Below are 25,213 nucleotides of genomic sequence, written 5' to 3' on the forward strand. Positions count from 1 at the left end.
ATTTACTTCAAGTCAAAATCTACTTCAGTCAGCAGGGAAAGCTCCAAATGGATGGCTAGCTTTTTTTTTTTGAGTAAAAATGGGTTCTCCTGTTTTTGACAAAACAACTAATTGCTTCTCAACATTTCTTTTTCTTCTATTATTTGTCCCGAACAGACAAGAATCACTCACCCTGCTCCAACCTTTGACACAAATGTCCTTCTCACTTAATCCCACTTTAGTGGACTCGAAAAAGAATGTAGATTTTCCCTTGTGAAGCTTTTTTGAATTTCAAGATATGTCTGGCGTCACAGACCATGTTCTGCTTTGCAAATCAAGCCGCGGCGGATCTTGTTCGTCTATTCTCCTCGTGTCCTCTTTCTTTCTGCTCGGAAATTGTGAAGCTCTCGCGGCAAAACGTAGCCGAGTGATGGAAAAACAGGCACACTAATTTCACTAATTAGTTTGAAAATGCATATAGATTTTCTTGGTAGATTGGTCAAGACGATTTTGAGAACTGAATAACATCTTTGACTTATTCCAAAGAGGATTAGTTCCTAAAAGGTTTATTTATGTGTTGTCCTGGGAGTAAGGCATTCCTGCTAGACAGATTTATCATCAGGACGACTTTGGAGAATTGTATAACTCATAAATTATCCAGGGATTTTCCAAAAAACAGAAAAAAAATACAAGCGTCACACTTTGCAGAGAGAAATAGTAACCCAGAATTCTACATGTAGAGACACTATTCTTCAACTACTGTATTTCTCAGAGTACAAGTCAAGTTTTTTTGCTCATTGTCAAACCCCATATTAGGGGGATTGACTTGTAACCGCATAACTCAAAACAGACCAATTTTGTCCACATTTCTGGGTTTGAATAACATTATTTTGAATGTGAAATAACTAATATGTCATTTACAAGGCTTAAAATGATTTTATATACCTCAAATTTGACAAATGTATTCATCTGTTTAAGAAAATCAAAATCAACAGAATATCTGATTATCAAAATAATCAGTTGCTGCCCTTGCAGTGGCTTCACCTTTTGCCTAAAAAAAAAAAAAAAGCTCCAGTTATCCGCGATGGTAATAACGACTAGCAGTACACAAAATGCATGGCTGGATTTATAGCTTAATTTTTCTTTCGAGCATGAATAATAAATACGTTGCACCTAATTTCCCACGGTGGAACTAATCTTCCTTATCGACAGCGGCATTCCTTTATTGAACAGCGCTGTGGAAATGTGCCAGTGCAAACATTTCGTTCTTCGTGCTGCGTGACAATATTCAATACATGGTGAAACTCACAGGGTTTCTTTCGATGAGTTTTGGGTTGTTGACCACAATGACCAGGTAGAGGATGGTCAGGGCCGAATTGAGCACGTAGGAGCAGAACAGGTTCTTGTGCAGCGTGATCCTTTGGCAGCTCAGACTCCTGCGTTATGAAATGATGAAGATTGATATGTCAGCATGATGACATCTAAGTACAGTGTTATGCACTTGCAGCAAATATTTACAGTGATAGAATCTTATCTGAACTGAGAGGTGTGTGACAGAGACTGCTCTCAACTCAAGCCACACCGTCCTTCCTCACTACAAAGTGTAATACCAACAGCGGCCAGAGGCGGCGCCAAAAAACAAAGATCAAGCCAAGCAAAGCGCAAATTAATGCACTGTTAAAACTGATACAATTAATGTTACATAACATTATTTTGGGTACGGCTCAAGTGGCCCGGTACCAGATGATCCACGGAGCGGTACCGGGCCGCGGACCAGTGTTTGTGGAACCCTGGTCTACAGTACCTGAGAAAAAGCTTCTTCTCCTATGAAATAATTTTCAGCACCCCCTGACCAGTGAAAAGCATTTTTTTGGAATGAAATATTACAACTTAAAGCAGTGCAGTTCTGTACGCCCCTGATATATTCGACTTACATTTGTCGTCACTACATTTGGCGTTTTTTATCCAGCAAGTCCCAGAAACTGGATTATGTAACATTTTTTAATTGCTGTCTCGTTCATACTACTATAACATATGTAGCAATAAGTTGCTTTATGTTCCAGTTCATTTGCTTTTAATCTGAAAAGAAGAATGAATTGTTCCAATGAATTGGCCAAAAATAATCAGGCAAATGGCCAAACATTTGCCACTTAATTTTATACACTCTCACCATTTACAGTAGTTGTATAAAGGTAACACTGTTGTCATTATTTAATGCACATACTGTAAATCAATATCATAACCCTGTATCCTTAAATATAGAGTATAACATTTGTTGATCAGCTTTCTTTTCCATGTTTTTTTTTTAATAATCTATCTACTGTTGCTCCCCTGCTATTTGCAGGAAATAGGTACAAGGGTGATTTGTGAATAGGGAAAATCCACATATAATTGGTGCCTATTCAAACAGTTTGGGAAGAAACAAATCAACGCTAGTTTATTCATTATAAATTTTATTAATCGACCAATTGATTGCTGCAGTTTTTTTCCCGCCCAAAAATTGGCATTGCCTTCAGCCTAAAACAAAATCCATGAAAGTAGAATTGCTTATACCCACAGAAACCCTGTTAAAATCTCACGCACCCCCTGAAATACTGAAGCACACGTTCCCCCATACCAGACCGGCTGAGGCACCAGACATTGACAATGGACATGCTTTCTAGCGAATGGAACACAGCTTCAGCCCCACATTCCCATGTAAGCCTCACATCTGGATCCTCTAACATAACATCAAGCCCCAAGACTTGAAAGGATTGTGCTCTGAAGAAAGCTGAAGTAAGACGAAAGCAGAAACAAGCCTGGATCCAACTTGTCAGCTTGATTAATTTTCCCTAAGCAGGTCTGATGATTAGTGATCCTGCATCTGCTGAGCTATGAATGATGGTGTCGAAAGTTTTGCAGCACACCGAGGGTGTCGTGCAGCAGCCAGACTCCATAACCACTGCTTTTAAAAACGCAACAAACAATCTTTATAAGCGCATAGTTCAATAATAGCAGGGCCAAGGGAGAGCTATTAGTAATGTATTACTGAACAAAAATGGAACCCCAGTTGCCATTAAATGAAGACGCTAAATAAAATTAAGTCAAGCCAGTAAAGCAGCAGGGTTGATCTTGATCATCTAAAGTGGAACAACCATTAAACTCTTCGACGACATCGCAATCTACACGTGCGTGTGAAAGATACTGGTCACAAAAAAAAAGTCACGTCCTTGCAAGGAAAATGACAAGCGACCATTTGAGGTCAAAGCTCCCATCATCATCTCAGCATTATGCAAACTGTAGCTCTAATGCCAAAGCTGTCAGTACATTCATAAAACAGATGTGATGTCAGATGGAGGTCAGGAATGTCACAATACCTGAAGTAGAAGAAGATGGCCAAAGAGATGAGCAGGGAGACGATAGATAAGGCGTGACCGGAAATAGCCATGTAAAACAGGATGTACGCTGACTGGAAACAAACACAAATAAATAGCGTAAACATAAATGGCTCGATTCATACTCATCATTTCCAAATAAATCAATTGTGTAAATTGTAACGCGAATATTCACTTATTATTTCAAAGGCAAACATACATCACACACGTGTATATTTACTTTTGAACAGTCAGCAGCTTGAATTTTGAAACACTGAAGTCTGACAGGCATCATTTTTGCTGCGTTATACAATGTTGGTAAAATGTGCTCAGACAGCACAAAGTTCTGATTCTGGCAGAAGTGCTAATTCAATTCTTTTACATACGCCCTAAGTAAAACAGTACAGTAAAAATGTTTTGTGAATTATATACAGTAGTCTTTGTGCTCTTGAGGGCTAGCTAACATTAATGCTAGCTAGCTCTTAGTAGCATAAATGAATAGCACACTAAGAAGTAGCTAGTGCTTAAGCTAGCTTTGCTAATGTGGTAAATCGCGGAGCCAGAAAGAATGCTAATTAGCATTAAAAATTAAAAATAGAACTGATAGAATATGCCATTTTTCTGGTATATTGGTGGCATTTAGCAACTTTTCCATACATAACAAGGTGGTGCTTGGCCCACTGTCAACAAAGTGGGTTGCAATGTATAATTTGTCCTAAATTAACCATACTACTAAGTACTGCGGAAATATTTTGATATGTGCTCTATATGTGTGTTACTATAGATTACGCTGATTACCATGAATTGTAGTTGTTTGATGATAATTTTTAGAAATCTAAAATCTTGGTTTGCTTAATCGGTTGTATTGCTTTTGGCAGGGTATCGAATCTAACGCCCGGGGGCAATTTGCGGTCCAAAATATATAGGAGAAATGAAAATTACTACTATTTTTTTTAAGGTAGAGCTTTTCTAAATATGCAGCCGTGGTGAAGAACAATTTTTCTTTCAAGCAAAGACGTTTATTTCAAGTTTCTGCTCTATCTTAATGCCAAAACGTTGAACATGTCACATGAATGATTCCCAAGCTCAAAAAATTGTCACCTTATTTTCCTCCTGTTTTGGTTTTAAATTTTGATCTCTTTGATCTAAATCCTGAAATCTTGTCTTATTAAAAGCTGTTCAGCTTGAAAAACAAACTGTAATGTTTGCCGTGCTTGACAAATTGCTCCCTTTAACTTTTTCTTATGTGAGCCTTGGACAAAAAAGTTTGGACACGCCTGATTTATGGTCATGCAGCTTTTTTTTTGTGTGTTTTTCTGTACTTTCTCATAGATCTCACTCAATCAGTCACAATGGTCACTACTGTTGACTACTGTTTGTTTACGTTGCCATCGTCCACTGGGATTTACATTTTTTTTTACTAAACTATTAATACCCGAATTAGTCACATTTGGCTTACCTTCAACTTTGCATTTGTGTTTTCATTGCAGAGTGTATAGTTTGACCAGGTTCTGTTGGTGTCAGGGTGGCGAAACCACTGTCCATCATCCCCACAGTACTTTGTTGCCTTTTCTGCACATTAAAAAAGATATTTCCCATATAACCTTGCCAAAGCATTTGCAGAGACTGGCATACTGCTTACCCGTAGGGTCAAAGTCAACAAAATAATTGGGGCAGTTTTGGGAGGTGTAAGTTCCGGCCGGCGTATCGCCCCAGCACAACCAGCCGTCCCAATTGCGATTGCAGTACACTCCTGCCACACCGGAGAAAAACAAACTTGACTTGGGATTATTCATAGCCTACCAAAATGGAGAAGAACGAGGCCATTACTCGATTTGTTATACGGAGGATCCCGCTTCATTTTCTCAAAGCATTTGTACTGGCTGTCGAGGATTTTATCCCTTCCGAGATCTTGCTCGTCTAGTTCCACCACTGTGATTTTGTTGGTAAAGTCGTGCTCCGTGTCCCCAGCGAGTTGCGCACTTGCTCCCTGCGTGAACAGGCAGTAGCAAACATATGTATATACAAATGATATGCTTGTTCAATCAGTAATGATGACATCAGACATTGTTTTTGTTCCCCATTAACCGCTAACCCTATCCAGCATGTTTTCATTGCAATCCTCTCCCGACGCACCTGATTCAAATAATCAGCTCATCAAGAAGCTCTGCAGAAGCTCGACAATTATCCTGTTCATTCGAATCAGGTGCATCGGAAAAAGGTGCACAAAAAACATGCTGGTTCTGGAGTTGGTGACCTCTGATCTAGATCGTTTTATTCTTCGTTTTCAGCAATCTTGTTATCGGTAACTGAAATGTACAAAATGCTTTAACAAAGAAAAATTTGGTTGACAACATTTTTTAAATGTTTGTCATTAAAATTAACTCCAGCTGTTGTGATTGCTGATGTATTTCTAATTACTTTAGTAGTTAGTTCATTTAGTAGCAACCATTTTTTTTCAAGACAAACCTACACTATATATCCTTTTTTTTCAGCAACCTTTGCATCACCATGGAGTGGGCATTTGACAAATTTTCGCTGCTCTGGTGTTCGAAGGCAAAATGGCTGATCCTCGGTGACGGACCAACTGAATGCAGATGCATGCAGGTGAGTGACCACTCTGAAGACATCGTTTCAATCTCCTCTTTGTTGGTCTTTTTTGGAGATTTCTGATGAACTGACAGACTCTCTGTCAAAGGTTAAGAACCGCTGATCTCTGTTAGTATTAAAGCTTATGCTAATGTTATGAACTCATCCAAAGTTTCTTTGGAATAAAATGAGTTATCAAAACTAACTGAAATGTAAGAAACAAGATAAAAATAGAATAAAAAAGAATAAAATGTTTAAAACGGTCATCAGGGCATTCACTCAATCAAAACTGGACCGCTCTGGTTGTCTTAGCGGCTAATAAGGTTCTATTCGTGTTAATCGACTAAATAGAGGTTTGGAAAACATCTAAGAGAACCAAGACAGTTCAAAAATAGTTGAGTTTTCCTATCTGGGCTCTTGCATGAACTGATGAGTGCCTTTTAACCAGAAGACCCCAGTTGATTTAATGTTCTGGGAACCTCAGTTAAAAAAAAAAAAAAAAAAATGTGGTAAGCACACGTATTTTCTACGTATATCACCTCCAGCTTTTCCTGAATGTCAACAGCGCAGAGTGTAAAGTTGGTCCACGTGATGTTGGATTCTGGGTGTCGATACCATCGGCCGTCCTCTCCGCAGTACTTGGTCGCCTTCTCTAAAGAGAGCGCGGCAATGCATTAATCATGTCGCAGCGCATACTGAAACCCTAATTTGCCCTTGGGTCATATTCAGAATTCAAGAAACATTCTCTGGCAAAAGTTGAACTAAAGTTGTCACAGATTTAACTTTCAGTCTCGGCAGCTCTTGTGAGCCCGCAGTTCAAACAATCAAAGGATTAACGGTGTGTTTTACTTCTCATCGTTCTATCAATATACACACTATCTCACCCTCTGCATGTTTTCAAGTCATCAAACTCTGGCCCCTCTAGCTTAATTTTCACCATATCTAACCTTGGTTATACCTCTAATGAGTTCATTTTGAATTTGATTCTCCCTGGTCCATCCTAAAAAGGACCTAAACGTATTCATCTCCTCCACTTTGGTTTGCTTCCCGTCGTCTCGTCAGTACTTTGATCTCTGAGAAACTTTCTCTTCATCCTAGCAGAAAATCATCTATCGCGGTGAGTCTCAAATGGAGGTACGAGAACCCCCGGGGTACATAAAGGCACTTCAGATAGGATGTAAAATCTTAAAAAGGGTTCCGTAGGTGTCAACAAATCTAATGCGTTTTAAAGAGTACCTGCAGTGATCAGGAGGAAAAAAAAAAACATATATTGATTATCATTTAAAACTGCATCCAAATGTTGTCGGTTTGGTTTTGCTGGTTGTATTAAAGTCAACTTAAAGGATAATAGCTCGAGGAAATTATTTGTTCAGACAACATGCACGTACCCATACTTGCTAGCACAGGGCGCAGGGACTGACTTGACTCTTTCTGATGTGTTCATTGATAAGAGGATATTTATTTATTTGAGAAAACGTTCCACTCCTCGTATGAATGCCTATTGTTATTGACAAACCGCATATATTTGATAAAACATACATATTTTTCCTTCCGAGTACCAAATATACAGTTTAATGTTGTGGCAGGAACGGTCAATTTTTCTTCTCAAATTAAGAGCAAATTAAATGGAGCACTAAGCAACTTATGTCATACTGTGTTAGTCTGACATTTGCAAAACAGTGTATCACTTAAAGTTTTATATCGCTGCCCACTGTTATTAATGACGCAGTTTTTTGGCAGATTAGCAAGAAAGATACGAGATGATATTACACAATCTGACTTCTGAGTTGCTAAATGAAATTTAACTCAAGTTCTCAGCACTATTGTTTTATAATATGTTTTTTTTAATCCAAATATACTTTGCATTGATTGGGAGGTAGTTGACTGACATATTAAAAAAAAGAAAAGAAAAACGCTGATCTGTTTAATAATTTAGGGGAACTATTAATAGCAAATTATGAGGGCAATCAAGGGTTATTAATTGTATATTTAAAAATGCCAGTGCAAAAGAAAAACATTTGCCACCTGAGGTTTCTCCATATGAGAAGTAATCTGGACACTTTTGGGCAGCGTAGGTTCCTGCTGCGGTATCGTCCCAGCACAGCCAGCCATCCCAGTTCCGACTGCAATACGGCCCTGCAACAACAAAACGCACGCAGGTTGTGTGACATATGTTAAAACAAAATGGCGTTTCAGCATCTTGTTACCTGATTCCTTCAAAGCGGGATCTTGGCTCATTTTCAGAAGGCATTTGTATTCACTCTCAAGCAGTTTTTGCTGCTGTCGGATAAACAAAAAAAAAAAAGAGGCATACACCTTTCAGAAAGAAATAATGATTTCCTCGAGTTATTTTTGTTTGTTTAGAAGGCTCGCTGAATCAATAGTCCCCTGGAAAAGTGCAGATAAAAGCAAGTGCACTTACACTTAACATTTTAGTCTCTAACAGGAAGCGTGACGTCAAAGACAAACAATGAACAAAAAGCGATTGTAAGAAATCAATTTCTTCATCTAGTTTTGCTGGCCGGAGACTATGTATTTCCTCAAATCGCTCTTTTATTACTTGTGGAGTAAAAGGTACATTTATTTGCGCCACAATAGTTTCCTATGCCCGTGACGTACTTTGAATCCGATTGGACCTTGACCTACTACCGCAAGTGTCCCTCATGCTCATTTAATGGATTTTGTCACTGTCCTCAGTGGATTTTGCATTTGCAGAGGTGACTTTGAATGAATGTACAGTATAAAATGAGCAAAACATCACCCGTGACGTCTTCTCATGGTTGCTGGCGCAGAGCGTGTAGTTGGTCCAAAATACGCCGCCCTCTGGATGGCGAAACCACTCCCCGTCCTCCCCGCAGTATTTACTGGCTTTTCCTAAAGATTAAATCATTTTCTATCTTTAGATATGATGTATATTTTTGTATTGGTTTGGAAGAGATGTAAACGTTCACCTGAGGGCTCAAAGTCGAGAAAATAATTGGGACAGTTCTGCGTGGCGTAGGTTTTCGCCGGGGTGTCGTCCCAACAAAGCCAACCATCCCAAATACGACTGCAAAACAAGCCTGTCACATTGGAAACTCGTCAGAATTCTATTGTTGCTTGTATATATTTATTCGAGGTGACTTCAAATACAATACCGCTTTTATTATGAGCTGAATCTTTGATCTTCAAGAGGCAATTTTCGCGGTTCTCGCTTATTTTCTTCTCTATACCTCCTGTATGTTCTATGGTCGGTTCGTCTTTAATGTCCTTGAAGATATTGTAAATGTCCTGCAGGAAGAAGGACAATAAGCCTTAGCAAAGAAAAATGCTATAACAATGGCCGCTTTCTTCCCCGCGCTAAAATGTGACAACTCGTGTGCAAACACCTCGGTTATGTCCTTTGAGGATCCTCGGCAAGTGGTTTCTGTTTGGACCCATTCGCCCCATTGGTCGCAATATTTCGTCACGTTTTCTGAAAAGTGATACAAACATAAACGGGTGTTATTGGTTACTGGGTTGATCAAAATTAAGAGATTGTCTAAAGTTACATTTTCTATGGCAGGGGAATTAATTAACTCATATTTATTGTGGGCCACATTGTCATTGTTTCTGTCAGACGGCTGGAATGACTGTGAAGTTAAATATACTGTATTTTAAAGTTTGTCACACACTTATGCACCGTATTTTCAGATTATAAGCCACGAGCCCTGTGGTTTATAGTCCAATGTGGTTTAGCTGCTTTTTTTTTTTTTTTTTTTTGCTGGCCACCAGCAAGCAAATGTGTGTATGTGTTCAAGCAGTCAATTTATGGAACAACTATTAAATAGAAAGAAAAAAAAGATTGAATCAATCGCTGTGCTCAAAAAGAGTTAAAACAATATATTATTTAAAAAAAAAAAAAAAAAATATATATATATATATATATATATATATATATATATATATATATATATATATATATATATATAATGAGAGAATGTATAAAATTTTGGATACATTTATTATGTGTAAATTGTACAAACAGTACACAGTATATGTGATTATATTTATGATTGTATATGACTTATGTAGAATGAATTATGTTCACTAAAAAACTATCAAACAAAGGGAGACAAAAAAAGATGCTATTGAAGTATTGATTTTTAACTGCTATTTAACTGACAGATATCCATCCATTTTCTATAAATATGTTGGGACTAAACATGCAGGCATGCTCAGTCTGTTAAAGAGAAGAGGTTGCTATTGGCAGACAATTAAAACAAAATTAAATAACTAAAAAAAACTGTAGCTTATGGTCCAGTGCTGCTTATCTGTGACAAAAAGCATTTCTTTGCTCATATTTTGCTGTTGCGGCTTATACACCAGTGCGCCTTATAGTCCGGAATATATGCTAGTTTCAAAATCAGAGGCTTGTGAAACTGTTCAAAAGAGAGATTGGGAACAAGATATGGTATGATATGGTAGATGAAAATAAATTCTTTCACTTCAGTTACACCTAAGCCCCCCAAAGGCTAAAAAGCCCCATGAAGAAATGACGGCTACTATATGTATATGATAAAAAGCATCTTCTATTCTTCTCATCCAAGTCCTGATGTGATGATTCATCACCCAAACTAGCGACTGCAGTGTCCAACCCTTTACCACTGCAGTCGGTACCCCACTTGGTATCAACACTATTATTAGAAACACATAAAAATATGTGCGACTCTGGAAAATGACACTTAATCATTTTGAACAAATGTGAAAAATCTTACCGGCGGGATTGTGACTGGGACATCTCTGTGTGATAGATGTACCTGCTGGCGTTTCTTCCCAGCACAAAAAGCCATCCCACATTTTTCCACAGAAGGTACCAACTAAAGAGAGAAACAACATTTTTAATGTTTGACTTTGGCGGATGCCATTGACCAAAAGCATTCGTCTCCATTTATGTCAGCATAGAGTGAAGAAAAAAGCCTCTTGGTGCACCTGTAATGCATGGATGTCAAAGTTGTTTTCTTTGTATGCTATTTTGTATCTTTGCCTATTCAAAGGGTGGCTGTTTGTCATGTAAAATCATAGGGTGTGTTTAATATATGCAAAAAAAAAAAAAAAACACTTGCTCTGCTTATCTTGTTTTAAGTTCATTGTTTGGTTTACATTAGTTATCAAATTTATACAAGAATAATTTGGAAGAGAATTTATTGAAAATTCAATACGGCCATATCTGGTCCTCCATTTTGACACCAACGTTCGAAGCAAATTCTGAAATGACAAAAGTCTCCTTGGGCGCACATGAAATCAAGTCAGAGGATGTGTGACATTTTAACAGGATTCCTGCAGCAAATTTAACACCATGACAGGGAACATCACGTTATTTCTTTTCAGATTAAGAGCAAATTAATTGGAACATGAAGCAACGCGTTACTAAATTGTGTTTTAGTGACTTCTTTGCAAAATGTTGTGTATATTAAGACATATTTTGATTAGTTCGAATTGTGTGTCTCACCATCTCTGTTTTGCTGACTGACTTTGCTGGACATATTGAGACATTTGGATTGACTTTGTCCGGTCTCTTCCCATCTCTCTTTGCTCATTCTGGGCTTGAGTAATGTTTCCGGAACGGGCTCGGTGCCGCCCGACACCACGCACTGCAGAAACGATAAAAAAAGTGAGGACAAGCAGAAAGAAAACATGTCCTCGTGGGCTCCATATTGATATGTAAATGATAGCAGTAATGATGTAATCTAAATGTGTCAATTTCACATCTCTATGATAATCAGACGGTCTGTTCTTGTGTAATCTGAAAATTCTAATGGCATGTTTCAAAGCTGATTGAAGGATTCTCTTGGCTCTGAAACTCATCATTCACCATTTATGATACTCATCCAAATATGCTTGCCAAAGAGACCACTTTTCCTTCAAAGGCTTCTTATCTTGGCCCGTATTGTTTGCATTTGGAAATAGCAATAGATGAAAAACCTTGCGGGGTGAAATACTGATTTTGATAATGGAACTCACTGCAGGAGAAAAAAAAGCCATTTTTTGTGAGTTATCTTGCAAAGTTCTGTTTGGGAAGTAAAAAAAAAAAAAAAAAGCTTCTTAAAGAACTAATCTCAAGCAGTTCTTGCAGAAAATTTGACGTCTCCATATTGCTCATCACATTATCTATGGGGGTGGATTTTCAATGGGCGACAACACGTGGCGCCTGCACGATGATTCTTGACGTCCCGTGTAGCAGTTTAGCAGCCGTACATATGATGTCACTCCAAACATTGAAGTAAATGACGTCATACATACGACCACCAGGCCACCACAAAGATCAACTGAAGCAGCGGCTGAGAGGGAGCAGGACTCTTTTTGCCATTAAAACAAAGACATGAAAGACATTTTTTTTTAATTAATTTTCAAATGATTTAATTCCCCATTATGTTGTCCTGAGACCCAGCTTATTCCATTGAGTCCACTGTTGTGTCCATTTTGTGTTAGCAACACAGCAAAGATGATAGCACCACAGGAATGTGTGTGTGTGTGTGTTTGTGTGGGTGTGGGGGGTATAAACTATGCAAACACATTTAAAAAGAACTGCAAAAACAAACGCGGAAGAAGATCACAAAATCGGAATAGTAAAATGAGAGAAACACAAATGAAAGCAGCTGCAAACAAACAATGCAAAGACATTACAAGAAGAACGACATAGACGTAAACTTAAAACAAATGCAAAAAAAAAAAAACACTAAGATGACCAGTAAGTCACAAGACAGGAGTGCTAAAGAAGTAAAAATAGTTATTAAACTTAGAATATTTAAAAATCCATCCATCCGTTTTCTATAGCCAGTTATCCTCACTAGGGTCACTGGTGCTGTCTTCGAGCTGTCGGTGGGGGACGCTCTAAACTGGTTGCCAGCCAATCACAGGGCACACAGGGACGAACAAACATTCAAGCACCCAATCACACCTAAGGACAATTTAGAGTGCCCAACACACCTGCCACGTATATTTTTGGAAGGGGGGGAGGAGTCATAGTACCCAGAGAGAAACCACACGGGCATGGGGAGAACATGCAAACTCCACATAAGACGGCTGGCGCAACTTGGAAATGAACACCTCTGATCTGAGGTGGGTATGCTAACCACTCCTCCACTGTCCCGAAAATATTTTAAAATAATTTATAAAACAATATTTTTCATTTTGTATCTGTTTTTGATTGCATCTTTTATTTAATGTGTTTGAACTTTTTCCTTGTTTCAATGTTTTGTTTTGTTGTTTTTTTTTTTGGTGTGTGTATGTGTTTTTTTTTTTTTTTTTTTTTTTTTTTTTTTTTTTTTGCAGTTCTTTCTGTTGACTTCATTCTTATGTTGGTCGCGTTCTACCGGTTTTGGTGTGTTAGCCCTTGCCAGCCACAGTGCATAAGACATCATTGGAAATGCCAAGGTGTCCTCTACTGAGGACAAGGACTTAGTCGCTTGAGTAAGTCAAAAGAAATACACCAAAAGCAAACATCTACAGTGGACACAAAAAAATATGCTGCTGCTTTAAGTCCCAAGAAATGATTCTACTCTAACCTTTTTTTGAACCCCAATGAAAATGATAATATAAGAATAAATAGAAATCTGTCTTAAAATATGAACCCAGTCAAATTTAAAGGAATGCAGCTGACTGAACAATACCGGATGAATGCCCTTTAGTTAAACCTTGCTATTTTAGAAGCGACCCCATTCAAGCGCGAATCAAATATTCTGCGGAAAAGACACACGCGCACAGCATGTTACATAATCCCACAGCCTCCTTTTTTTTTTTCAAACATTTTCATGCAAGCCTTTAAGATTGAAATGTGAATTTGTGCTTCGATAAGAGAAAAACTATTAGTAGGCAAGGCTCAACTTGAACAATGTGAGATATAAACACCATAGTATAACGGATTAGTGGAATATTTTGGAAAAGTTCAAAAGGTGAAAATCCAGAATATATACTTTTTTTTTTTTAACCCATTCACTGCTAGCCAAGGTAAACTGGATCTTGCAGTACCTCTACTTATGAACTTTTCATTACGAAAAATTCAGCTTACAGACCGGCAAAATATTGTTTTTACTAATGAAAGAAAATTCAAGATTGTTGGCATTTTTGTAATTTACTATGCCGCTTTTTTTTGCATCTTAACATCTTTACTGTGGTCTAACACTTCGTCTTTACTCGTTTCATCCACACTTCGCATAACATAAGATAAAATTGACATTAGCTATGGTTAACATTGTACATATTCACATAAAGGCACAAATGACGTCTGACGTTAGCGTTGTTAGCACGTCGTTGGCTCTTTAGCAATGACATCACACAGGAAGCACTTTGCATGACCCCAAACTACACTTACATGCTCAAAATAATCCAAAAAATAAATATTATTGCTCTTGTGTACTTGCAAATGATTCCTAGATCTCTGGAAATATAAAATAAAAAGGTACAAATTAAACATCCTAAAAAGCTGTCTGTCTATGCACTCTTCACCAGCACACCAGCACTATCTCAAGGCAAACAAGTGAACTGCATTCATGTTGTCAACTGCTACAATTAATGATTCATTCAAAGGGGTTAGGAGAGCTGTTTTTTATTATTCTCTACATTGGATATTTGGATTATTTTGCACTAAAGTAATTCTAATATGTATGTTTTACCGTTTTTGATGCATTTCCATGATTTACTAATATTAATTTGAAGGGTTTAGGAGCATTTTTAGGGGCTTGGAACGCATTAGACTATTGACTTGTGAAAGCGGCTCTATTTATGAAAGATTCTCATACCAAAATTACTTCCGGAACAAATGAATTTTCTAAGTAGAAGTATCACTGAATGTCTATAACCATCACTGGCAGCGAATGAGTTCATGTACTGTGTAATGATAACATATGCGGAGTGAATATCAATCATGAAATTTTTGCTGAGCAAAGAAAGCCACTAGACCACAGCGTCTCACATGTCTAATGAAAATTGACTCCATGCTAGAACATCGTCTGAATATTAGACTCACTCACACTTACCACTGAGAGACAGCAAAGGATCCAAGGGCGGCAAACAGCTAATTTCATATCTTCCCCTCCGATGTCTGTAACAGGACAAGAAGGACAATTGCGATATTTATCAAGCAGCTGGCGAACCGTGAAAGCGACCGACTGAGCAAACATAACATTGTTTCGGATCGGGATTGTGGCCTCTCGGGAGAACCGAGTAACTGGGAATCATTCATCTGAAATGCAAAGCAGCGTAGTCCGCAGCCGAGACAAAGCGCGTCTATCATTACGGGGAGAGACGAAGCCGTCGTTAAAAGGAGGTAGAGCGCAAACGGTCCAGTTGTTAGCCGGCGCTTATAAATCATCTGCCGGTTGAAGTGGATTTCGCTCGCTGTTGGGATTCTGGTCACTTTCTCGGTGTCACGCGGATTCACTATGGGAAGCTCATCAGTCAACTGCGGGTGGGACGCTTAAGACCATGGAGGGGGGTTGACGATTGGCGGCCTGTTCAGCGCGGACCACCACTGGAAGTCACCAGTGCTGAGGATGTTTTTGGATGGAAGCCTCTGGCTCATAATAGAGCACTTAGAGGAACAAAGCGTAGAGCTCCACCAAGGTCCATGCCCCAAAGACTTTCTTAGAAATGGTTCCATTCCGTGCCCTCAAATAGAAAAACAGTTTGCCCTTGGCAAGTGAATTATGTGGAAATGTCTTTTCGGAAAAGATTGCTTATCGAAGGATGAAAATTAGGAAGGCGGTCCGAAGGCGAAACAACTTTCTAATTGTTTTTTTCCTCACATACACAAACAAACTAACAAAGAAATCATTTAAATTCAGGCTCTAAAAATGAAAGTTTCCACTTACTGCTGATGGAAAAAAACAAACAAACACTTTTTATAATTTGGAACAGGAATGGGGAACGCAATCAATGAGTGGCCGATTTACATCAGGAAAAACAAGTTGAATTTATAATTATGAAACCCTCCAAAAATTACCATACATTTATTTTCTCTAATCACTTTTTTTCACAAAATATACTGAAAAAAAATCTGAACATTTGTATCCTTAGGTGCTGGATGCAGTGGTTGACATTAGTCTTGCATTGTAATAACAACACTGAACACTAGAGGGCGCGCATGACTTCATTGCACCTATAAGCTTAATATTTTTTTAAAAGCTGACCGTGCGTTTTATATATTGATCATATCATATGCTGACTGCATAATCTGCACACTTCCCTGATCATTGAGTTGGATATATAACAGAATGCAAATGCAGCCTCACCCACCAATGTAGATTTGGTTCCATACACCTTATAATCCGGTGCACTTTATGTAAATTTTTTTTTTTTAAATAGACCATTCAGTGTCCCCTTATTTATCTTTTTTTTTATTATTATTTTTTATAAACCCCTTGCAAATCTTCACAAACTGCTTATAAACATTGTTCCGCCACTCAAATATACAGAAAAAAAATGTGACTAGACATACATATCCACGGGTGCCAAATATATATATATATGTATATATGTATATATATATATATATATATATATAATTATTTTTTTTTTTTAATCTAAAAGAGACCTGTGCATTGGTTGTTTTGTAGTTCGAGTTACGATAGTGGATTTGTATAGTATAGTATGACATGTATTAATAAAAGCTATTTAGCACATGTATTTCGAAATCCCCTCTGTCATCATTTTAATTGGCCATTCATGATTTAGAGCCAAATCTGAGAAAGTAAGGTTGCGAAAAGGAAGCATAAGAGCGTGAGATTGACCACCTAATTGGTAAGAACCGGACCCAAAGGTGAAGCTTGGAATTTACTGGCCAATTTCCATGAGACTCCCAAGGCAGACTCCTCATGGGGCCATCATCCCGATGTAATGAAGACAAGTTAAACCTAGAGTGACGCCTGGAATTCGGTAGGAAAGTGGCAAATTTAAAAGGAGTGCCTTGATGTAATCAGACATGACGTGGAAGAGCTTTGTGCCGTCTGCTTGTCCGGTCATTGTTTACTCCGCGAAGGTTGGAATGGAATTGCCGGTAAAGTTGTAGATTGGGATAATTTGATAGCATTGATCTTTTCAGGGTTGAAGAAATGTAGCGGTTAAGATTTAAGGATCCGGGAACATTTCTGCAATGACTCACTCTGGGTTCATCCATAATTGATCAGGCTGGGCTTGTGACAGTTTAGCCAAGATGGGCTTCTGCAGTTCCTTGCGTCTTTACCATTGACCCCAGAACGCCCTGATTTGTGTCATGCATTTGACTCATTCACGACCGACCATTTTCAGTCCCTCTTTTACGCTATCACTTGAAAAAAATATATCCATGAGTACCTGGAAATGAACGACTGGACTCTGAAAGGACTAATAAATCCGTCTTTGGGATTGAATGAGTTAAGAAGAATATATTAGAGAAAATCTCAAGAGACGCAAGGTTATTATAGGTAACTAAAATTTTAAAAATGTTTTTAGTAAAGAAATTAATCAAATGTAAAATCCTTGAGTACACCTTTCATTTATAAAACTAGATTAAAAAAAAGTCCTTAATTTTGTTTTTGCAAAGCATCATACATGAGATTTTGGAGTTTATTTTAACTTTATTTCCAATTTCCTTGTGTCTCTTTTTTTTAAATCTTGCACTGGGCAAATACATTGTTTAAAAAAAACAAAAACTTATACTAAAACTAATATAAAGTTAACAAAGCATTTTTTTAAATAGAAACTGACAAAACTGCTCTGACAAAACCTTTTAAAATAACTGAATTAACTCAATAACTGATTTTAAAAAGCAAATCATAAAAAAATAAAAATGAGGGATGTGCGATTATCCGATTGCGATCAATTAATTACAGTCATGATGTAATTTTTATCGATTATTCTAATGTTTACTGTGTAAACGTATGCTTTCTGCGTACTGTTTTTATGCGGCTTCTTGTGCTTGAGTTATTTGGGGTGGAAAACAAATGGCAATCACAGTGTGAACACTGATTGGCTGTCATTGTTCGTGGCATAACCTGATAGGTTCCTAATGTGGGGGTAAGGCAAGTTCAGAAGCAGAAGGAAGACATGAAATGGAAGAGCAGAGTGGAAAATTGAACTTAAAAAAAAAACAAAAAAACACCCCAGTGGCACTTTTGATAAAGTTAGGGTGATATCAGGTTTAGCTTATCACATAAATGCAAAGTACCCAGCTGTGACTACAGATAGAGGTAAAGATAACAAAGCTGGGTTATTTCTACACAATGAGTCAAAATAAATTGATTTTATCAACAACGCATTTTTTTTTAGCTAAATTTTCAAGACGGAGCAACTTTCCCCTGTCAGAGTTCACCGCAGCAATTCACATGAAGTGGGACGAAAATGAAATGCAAATGTCAAAAACACAAGGCTCCATTTTAAACATTTCTAAGGCGTTTCTGGAAGTGTCTGCAATTTTTCCATTCATTTAAATCTCATCTAGTGAGCACCAATATACACAGCAACGCTGCATCGCTACATTTTCATATGGCTTTCTACTCCATGTCTTTCATCACGCTGACCAACGAAGACAGAGTCACTCAAGCGTTTTATTTCTACTCGCCGCATAGTGTGCACTGACATGCGCCTTGACAGCCCATTTGTGTTAGGGATGCAGCGGGGTCGCTTTGCCCCATCACTCTGGATCAAGTCATGTGACATCACTTATACAATTCAAGAGAACTTGGATTAGTTTGATGAGTGAATAAACATGGAACGGTTGCGCACGTCGCTCACCCGTGAGTCGTATTATTCGTGTATTATTGCCGGACCCTTCAGCCGTGTTGCTGGAGAGCGCCTCGGTGTTAAGATCACTTTGTAAATGTTGGATTGGTCTCAACGGGATAATGTGAAACACGCTATTTAAATATTTGCAGACGAAGGCTCGGTTGACCTTTTAATCGTTTTTGAACAGGCATTTATCACCTTGTGTATTCAATGTGGGCTCAAATAGTTATAGTGTGACCTATTTTCTACCGGAAGCAACGTGTTTGGGTTATGGGAACTCATTTTGACACGCTGTTTTTCTTTTCCTTGTCTTTTAATATATCTTACTTTGCAACCATGTTTTATCTACCTTGCATTAGGGCAGTGCTTCTCAATTACTGTATTTTGCGGACTATAAGCCGCGACCTTTTCCTCATTATTTGAGCCCTGCGGTTTATAGTTCGGTGCGGCTTATGTTTTTTTTTTTGTTTGTTTTTTTTCACACACTTATGTACCTTTTTTTTGGGACTTTAAATCGCGACTTTTTTCTCATGTTTTGAGCCCTGTGGCTTATAGTCCAGTGTGGCTTATCGGTGTGGGTTTTTTTTGTTGTTTTTTGTCTTTTTTTTTTGTGTTTTATTTTTTTTGCTAGCCACCAGCAAGCAAATGTGTGAATCTATTCAAGGTTTCAATTTGTGGAACAACTATGATATAGAACTAAAAAGATGTGAATCTGTGCTCAAAAAGAGTTTTAAAAATATAGTATTAAAAATAAATGTCTAAATTGAATAAGAGAATGTATAAAATTTGGGGTAAATGTGTGATGTGTAAATTGTATATACAGTACACAGTATATATGATTCTATTTATTCATTGATGTGCCTATTTGACAGGAAATAAAAAGGAATAAAATTATATTTAGCAGCCCACACTTCAATGTCTATTTCCATTACACTTCCATTTGTTCCATCAATTTGTGAACATAAGCTGTTCTGTTTTCTGTCTGTTTTTTTTCCTGTGACTTGTTCTTTTTGACTTGTTCTTTTCTTGACTACTGTATTTTTCGCACTATAAGGCGCACCCGAAAGCCTTATTTTTTTAAAAAAAAAGATGATGGTGTGCCTTATAATCAGGTGCGCCTTATAAATGGATCAATATTGAAATTGGGAATCGTAGATGGGGAATGAACTGGTAAAGTAAACTTGATTATTTTGTGTGTTTACAGTTGAACAAGGTTGTTCAAATTGACATTGAGTTATTATGCTATTGAGAGTTTAAAGTTATTATTTGAGTTATTGTTATTACTTTGAGTATTACTATATAGTGATTGAGAAAGTTTTAAAATATGTCATTAATTTAGGATGCGCCTTATATATGGAAAAAGTTTTAAAATATGTCATTAATTGAGGGTGCGCCTTATAATCCGGTGCGCCTTATAGTACAGTAAATATGGTACTTATTTTTGTTTGACCTGTCCCTGTCACGTCATGCTGCCAGTTGTGTTTATTGCCCGTGTTGGCCTCTTTGCTTTTCAGACTTTTCTTGTTTTAGTCCATTTTGCTGCTCCTGTACTTTTTGTTTAGTCTATTGAGAATACCTACTTTTTGGTACTCCTTGCCTCACCGCTTCCCTGAAACCGTTACAATCATCCTCCCGATAACTATAGGCAAATAGGTACTATCATAGCTTGGAGAGAATTACCAACAGCTGTTGAGTCAAGGCTGATCGGCGAAAGATTATTTCCTGGGAGTATAACTCACTGTTAAATCAACATGACGAGAGACCGTAAAATGTCTTCGCGTGAATTGATTGGACGAGACAAAAATGTAGTTTTTAATGCATTTCCCAGGAGATCGCGAGTTCCCACGTCGCATAAAATAAAAGCTACCGCTCATTTTTTATCTGTTGTTTTTCTTTAGGGCACTCTAAACATTTTCTTCCAGCATTTGAGCATCCTCAAAGCCTTTCGTTTATTCTCTGGTGAGCGTGAAAGTGCGTTTGGAAGCGGTGAAGCAGAAGAGTATTGTACGCTTTTGTGTTCCAGATGCTCAAAATGAGCCTCCTGTGATAAAAAGACTCTCATTGGTGGCAAAGTAAACACTTGATTTACAAGCGTAAAAAAAAAAAAAAAGTCAGGGCAGACGGGGTTGGGGTTTTTAAAGGGATTAAACAGAAAGACATGGATGTCGTACGGAAACATTCTTTGGGTTATCTGCTGGGATCTCATCCTGACGCATTCGTTGGCGTTGTGCCTTTTTCCTCAATTCATCTATCAGTTGCCTGTCATCAAACTCTCTAATCATATCCAGCATACAGTGTGTTAAAAAGCAAACAGACCTGTCATCTCATCGTTGCCTTCTCCTAATTTTGAGCACGTCCCAAGCCACACTCCAACTCCAGCAGATAAATAAGCTCAACAACCTTAGGTGCGCTCATTTATCACATGCGCCACATGCCAAAGTGAACACGCTGTTTGCCATTTACGGAGCATCCTTTAATCCAGCAGAGATGAGAACCGTCTCGCGCGCGGCGATGTGTGTGGCTGATTATATAACAACGAAAAGCTTGGCTCGGTGAGCACAAATTGATCACGTTGTGAACCTTTCAAGGTGTCACACGTAAGAGTGATGAGGGGGGTCGCAACAAGGGAAAGAATGAGTTGCTTTTGAGAGGGGTTAAAAACATCAACTAGTGTCATGGAGCGGTGTGTGGAAAGATATTGTAAATAATCATCTGTCAAGGCTTCATGAGAAAGTTATTGGCCAGGTGGAAGAAGCTGAAGCAATCTTCGATGGTGACAGTTTGAAATGGAGTGTGACTGAGTGCTTTGACTGAGTCATAATAACCGAGGTAGAAGTACTGTACTGCACTTAAACTGCCAAAAGGAAGTCTATCTTATCTATTACCACTCGACTGTGATTCATTATTCGTACCCCCGCTATTTCATGCAATTTTCTTCTCTGGCTTTTTTACAGCGGTGTAATTCCACAATGATATGAATAATCAATTTGAAAATCTGCCTGCATTGTATCTCTACATGTGTTGCTCCACGCTTTGTGTTAAAATACTCAAATCAGAAACGTTTTTCGATAGTACTCTATATTCTATGCACCCGTAATCTTAACATGGCGGACTATGAATTCACCTGCAAAATCCACCCGTATTTATCCATCTCAGGAGGCAGCCATTTTGCATTCCATAATACATTCCATAATCGAGCAAATAAATAAATAGCAATAAACAATGGTGCTAATAATGTAGTGCAAAATATCATGTAGTGCAAAATATTATTTACTGTATGCATGCAATAAGAGGCAGATGAGTGCGTGAGGGATTGATTGAGAATCCAGATGGCCTGTGGGTAAAAGCTGTTTGCAAGCCTGGCAGTCCTGGCCCTCTGGTTCTTGTAGCGTCTGCCCGATGGCAGCAGTTCAAACAGATCGTTTTGTGGGTGTGTCGTCCTTGATGAGGTTGCGTGTCCTCTGCAGAACCTAGGTTTGGTCAATCTTCTGCAGTGAGGGTAAGGCTGCTCCAAACATGAACTGTGAAGTCTTGATCACACACTGGAGAGCCAAATTTGCCAAATTTCTTCAGTCTCTGCTGGGACTTCTCGATGATCTGTTGAGTGTTTTGGGACCAGGTGAGCTCCTCGCTGATGTACTGTAGTTGCTGAGGAATTTGAAGGCTTTCACCCTCTCCACCGCTGTCCCGTTGATGAATAGTGGTGGTTTGTGCAGCTTCATCCGTCGCCTTGGGTCTATGATCAGTTCTTTGGTCTTGTCCGTGTTGACATCATAGTGCCTAAGGACTCAGGTAGTGGCCATCACAAATCAGCTGTTTTCTGGATTTTGTCATATGACATTCGGAATCTGACCCCTGAGGCATTCTGTTGTCATTCTTAGTCTACTGCGGTAGTCATGATGACAAAATGGCTGCCCACCTGAGATGGATATGTGAAATGTTGGAATAATAATTCAATACCAAAGACATGTTTTTTTTCTGTTTTGTTTTGAGTGATAAAAAAATGTGCTTTGCAAAACGTCTATAAATGGCTAGCACTAAATGAACGAAAGCAATTTATTACATTAGGTAATTAGGTACTAAGGTAATCAATGACTTTATACATTAAATGAATCAAAGTAACTTATTACTTTAGTACTTATTAGCTAAAGTGATTACTATGATTACTATGATGGCTTATTTACCTAAACAACTGATTAATTTGGTACCTAAATGAATCCGTTACTGCTATATGCTAAGTACCTAAAATAATCAATAACTTTAGTACCTAAATTAATTATTTACTGTAGTACCCTGAGTACCAAAAGTGATCAATTACTTGAGTACTTAAGTAATAATTTATTTTTTTCCTTCTTAATGCGTCAGTTACTGTTAATTCACCATCCAGTTGTTTACTTATTTATGCACCTGGGATTGAGTTTAAACTAATTTTAATCAATTATTTATTAAGAACATCATGTTTAGACAAGTGGGACAACATAAAACATGCTACTAAAAAAAAAAAAACACTTTTTCAAGCGTTGTAACCATGATATTGCTGCCATTTATGAGCATGTCTATTACATTTTGTTTTTTTAACAAGCATTACGTTAGGCAATCTTTCAATCGAAATCGTTTTAAATGCATAACATGTCAACAGCCTCATTTTAATTTTAAGCTTGAAAGAGTACCTGTTGCTTGACAGCTTTTTGACAAATTACACTTCATCAAAATATCTTAATCAGACATTTCATCTTGTTTGCTGCGCGAGCTACAGCAGAAAAAGAAAAATGCAAAATTTGCATATCCGTAATTAATCCATGCTAACGACAGCGAAACCTGGGGCCACTGAGACGGTGTGAGTAAAAGATCTAAATCTGACGTGATGGCTGCTGATAGAATTGGAATGCTCTCAAATGCAAAATCTAACAGACCTTCTTTTGGAACTTGTGGCTCTAAGCTGGCTTTATTTATTTATTTCATTGTTTTTTTGATCAAATCTACCTTTGAATTCCGACATACGAACATCAAAGCTGTAGATTTGAACCTTTTATTTTGTGGATCACATTAAAACACGTTTTTCACCCTAGAATGGATCAGTAGACTGTTTTTGTTTTTCAACTATATCCTTCCTGCTATTCAATTTCCTCACCCCGATACCAGTAAACAAAAAGCCTCAAATGAAAGCCGCACTCGCTGACATTGTTTATGACAAGCAAAAAAATGGTCCACCCAATCAGTAATAAAAGAGGAAACCCCATCACTTAGAGAGAAGCGTTCCTCAGGTGTAACGCGGTAATATTGGCAGAGAAGAGCGCAATTGCACAAGACGGAGATAAAAGAGAAGCCCCTGTGGCTCAAGGACGACATCCAGGCGGAAAATGAATCCCGGAGGAGGATGATCGGAGGCCCTGAAGGCAGACATCCAACCAAATCCTTCCACTCAATCTCCAACTTAAACAAGGCAATTGAAAACCAGTAGTGAGAAAAGGCTTATCCGAATGGAGCGTGATGGGTACTGAACGGAAAACCAATAGTTCTTTCTACTGGAATGGAGCAAACAAATGGAGCCAGGTGGGGGGAAATAGTAGCTTTGTCTCCAAAGCTTTTACAGTAAGCTTGCTGTATGTGTGTGTGCTCTACCCCGGTGGTACAACTTATGTAACGCCTCCCCATATCTCCCGAGCTTCTCCAAGGTGTTCCGTTGCGCTAGAGACATTTCTGCACAGCGTCTGATAACACCAATTTCCCTTTTATACTCATGACGATGAAGTCACACGTAGAAACTGTGGTCTAGTTAGAATGACAACATACTGCAAGTAGCAGACAATGAAACAAATATTTTTCTACTCATTCAAACTGATGTTTAAAAAATCAGATATAAGTCGGATAGGTGCAAATATAAAAAAAACTGCTGTCTGAATGAAGCCTACGGTAAATGAAGCTCCTCAACTCCAACTTAGTTTTTTGGCTCTAAGATGCTACGTGATGGCTGCAAAGCACTACGTTTGTCTAAATGAAGCGTCACAACTTTTATTAATATAGTTTCTTGGCTTAAAAAATGGCGACAAAGTTCAATTTCAGTCTAAATGAGGCCCCTCAACTCAAACATAGTGCCTTGTCCCCCAGGGTGCCACATGATGCCAGCAAAGCATAACCTTTTGTCTAAATGGAGCTCCTCAACTCGCTTCAACATAGTTTTTTGGCTCTAAATGCTACATGGTGGCAGCAAAGCACTATGTTTGTCTAAATCAGTGCTTCTCAAATAGAAGGGTCGGGGGGTGCCAAGGGAGGTGCGGATTACCTCAGGGAAAAGGCTTTGTTTTTGTCATGTGGTGTATTTGCGATAATATTTGAATTTTCATCTTTTTATTTTGTTTTGTTGTTTTTGTTTCAGGCACTTTGATGCACTTCAGTTTGAGACTTTTGGTGTAACTTGAGCTTCTCAACTTACTTCAACAAAGTTCTTTGGCATGAACATACCACATGATGGTGGCAAAACATTTATGTCTAAATGAAGCACTTCAACTTTCACCAACACTGTTTCTTGGCTCCAAAATGGCTGCAGAGCACTACTTCGAACTGAAGCTCCT

At 38.1% G+C, this 25,213-nt stretch overlaps 1 protein-coding gene and 1 long non-coding RNA gene across 2 annotated transcripts in view; one reads left to right on the forward strand and one right to left on the reverse strand.

Moving 5' to 3' along the window:
• LOC148406457 (uncharacterized) overlaps positions 1 to 25,213 on the forward strand; it is a 43,138-nt gene that overhangs the window by 14,169 nt on the left and 3,756 nt on the right. Inside the window, exon 3 of the long non-coding RNA XR_015863967.1 lies at positions 5,828 to 5,939. This is a non-coding gene — a long non-coding RNA (uncharacterized LOC148406457). The remainder of the gene's footprint in view (positions 1 to 5,827; positions 5,940 to 25,213) is intronic.
• calcr (calcitonin receptor) overlaps positions 1 to 25,213 on the reverse strand; it is a 50,946-nt gene that overhangs the window by 11,251 nt on the left and 14,482 nt on the right. Inside the window, exons 2-16 of the mRNA XM_088404728.1 lie at positions 14,918 to 14,982; positions 11,392 to 11,533; positions 10,658 to 10,759; positions 9,290 to 9,375; positions 9,059 to 9,191; positions 8,873 to 8,983; positions 8,683 to 8,795; positions 8,129 to 8,201; positions 7,947 to 8,057; positions 6,461 to 6,573; positions 5,163 to 5,322; positions 4,975 to 5,085; positions 4,792 to 4,904; positions 3,336 to 3,427; positions 1,289 to 1,415 (exon numbers count right to left, since the gene is read on the reverse strand). Coding sequence (XP_088260854.1) covers positions 1,289 to 1,415; positions 3,336 to 3,427; positions 4,792 to 4,904; positions 4,975 to 5,085; positions 5,163 to 5,322; positions 6,461 to 6,573; positions 7,947 to 8,057; positions 8,129 to 8,201; positions 8,683 to 8,795; positions 8,873 to 8,983; positions 9,059 to 9,191; positions 9,290 to 9,375; positions 10,658 to 10,759; positions 11,392 to 11,533; positions 14,918 to 14,965 — 1,635 coding nt within the window. The 5' untranslated portion in view covers positions 14,966 to 14,982. The remainder of the gene's footprint in view (positions 1 to 1,288; positions 1,416 to 3,335; positions 3,428 to 4,791; positions 4,905 to 4,974; positions 5,086 to 5,162; positions 5,323 to 6,460; positions 6,574 to 7,946; positions 8,058 to 8,128; positions 8,202 to 8,682; positions 8,796 to 8,872; positions 8,984 to 9,058; positions 9,192 to 9,289; positions 9,376 to 10,657; positions 10,760 to 11,391; positions 11,534 to 14,917; positions 14,983 to 25,213) is intronic.

The sequence above is a fragment of the Hippichthys cyanospilos genome, chromosome 21, assembly GCF_059441005.1.
Source record: "Hippichthys cyanospilos isolate Australia breed blue-spotted pipefish chromosome 21, RoL_Hcya_1.0, whole genome shotgun sequence".
NCBI lineage: Eukaryota > Metazoa > Chordata > Actinopteri > Syngnathiformes > Syngnathidae > Hippichthys > Hippichthys cyanospilos.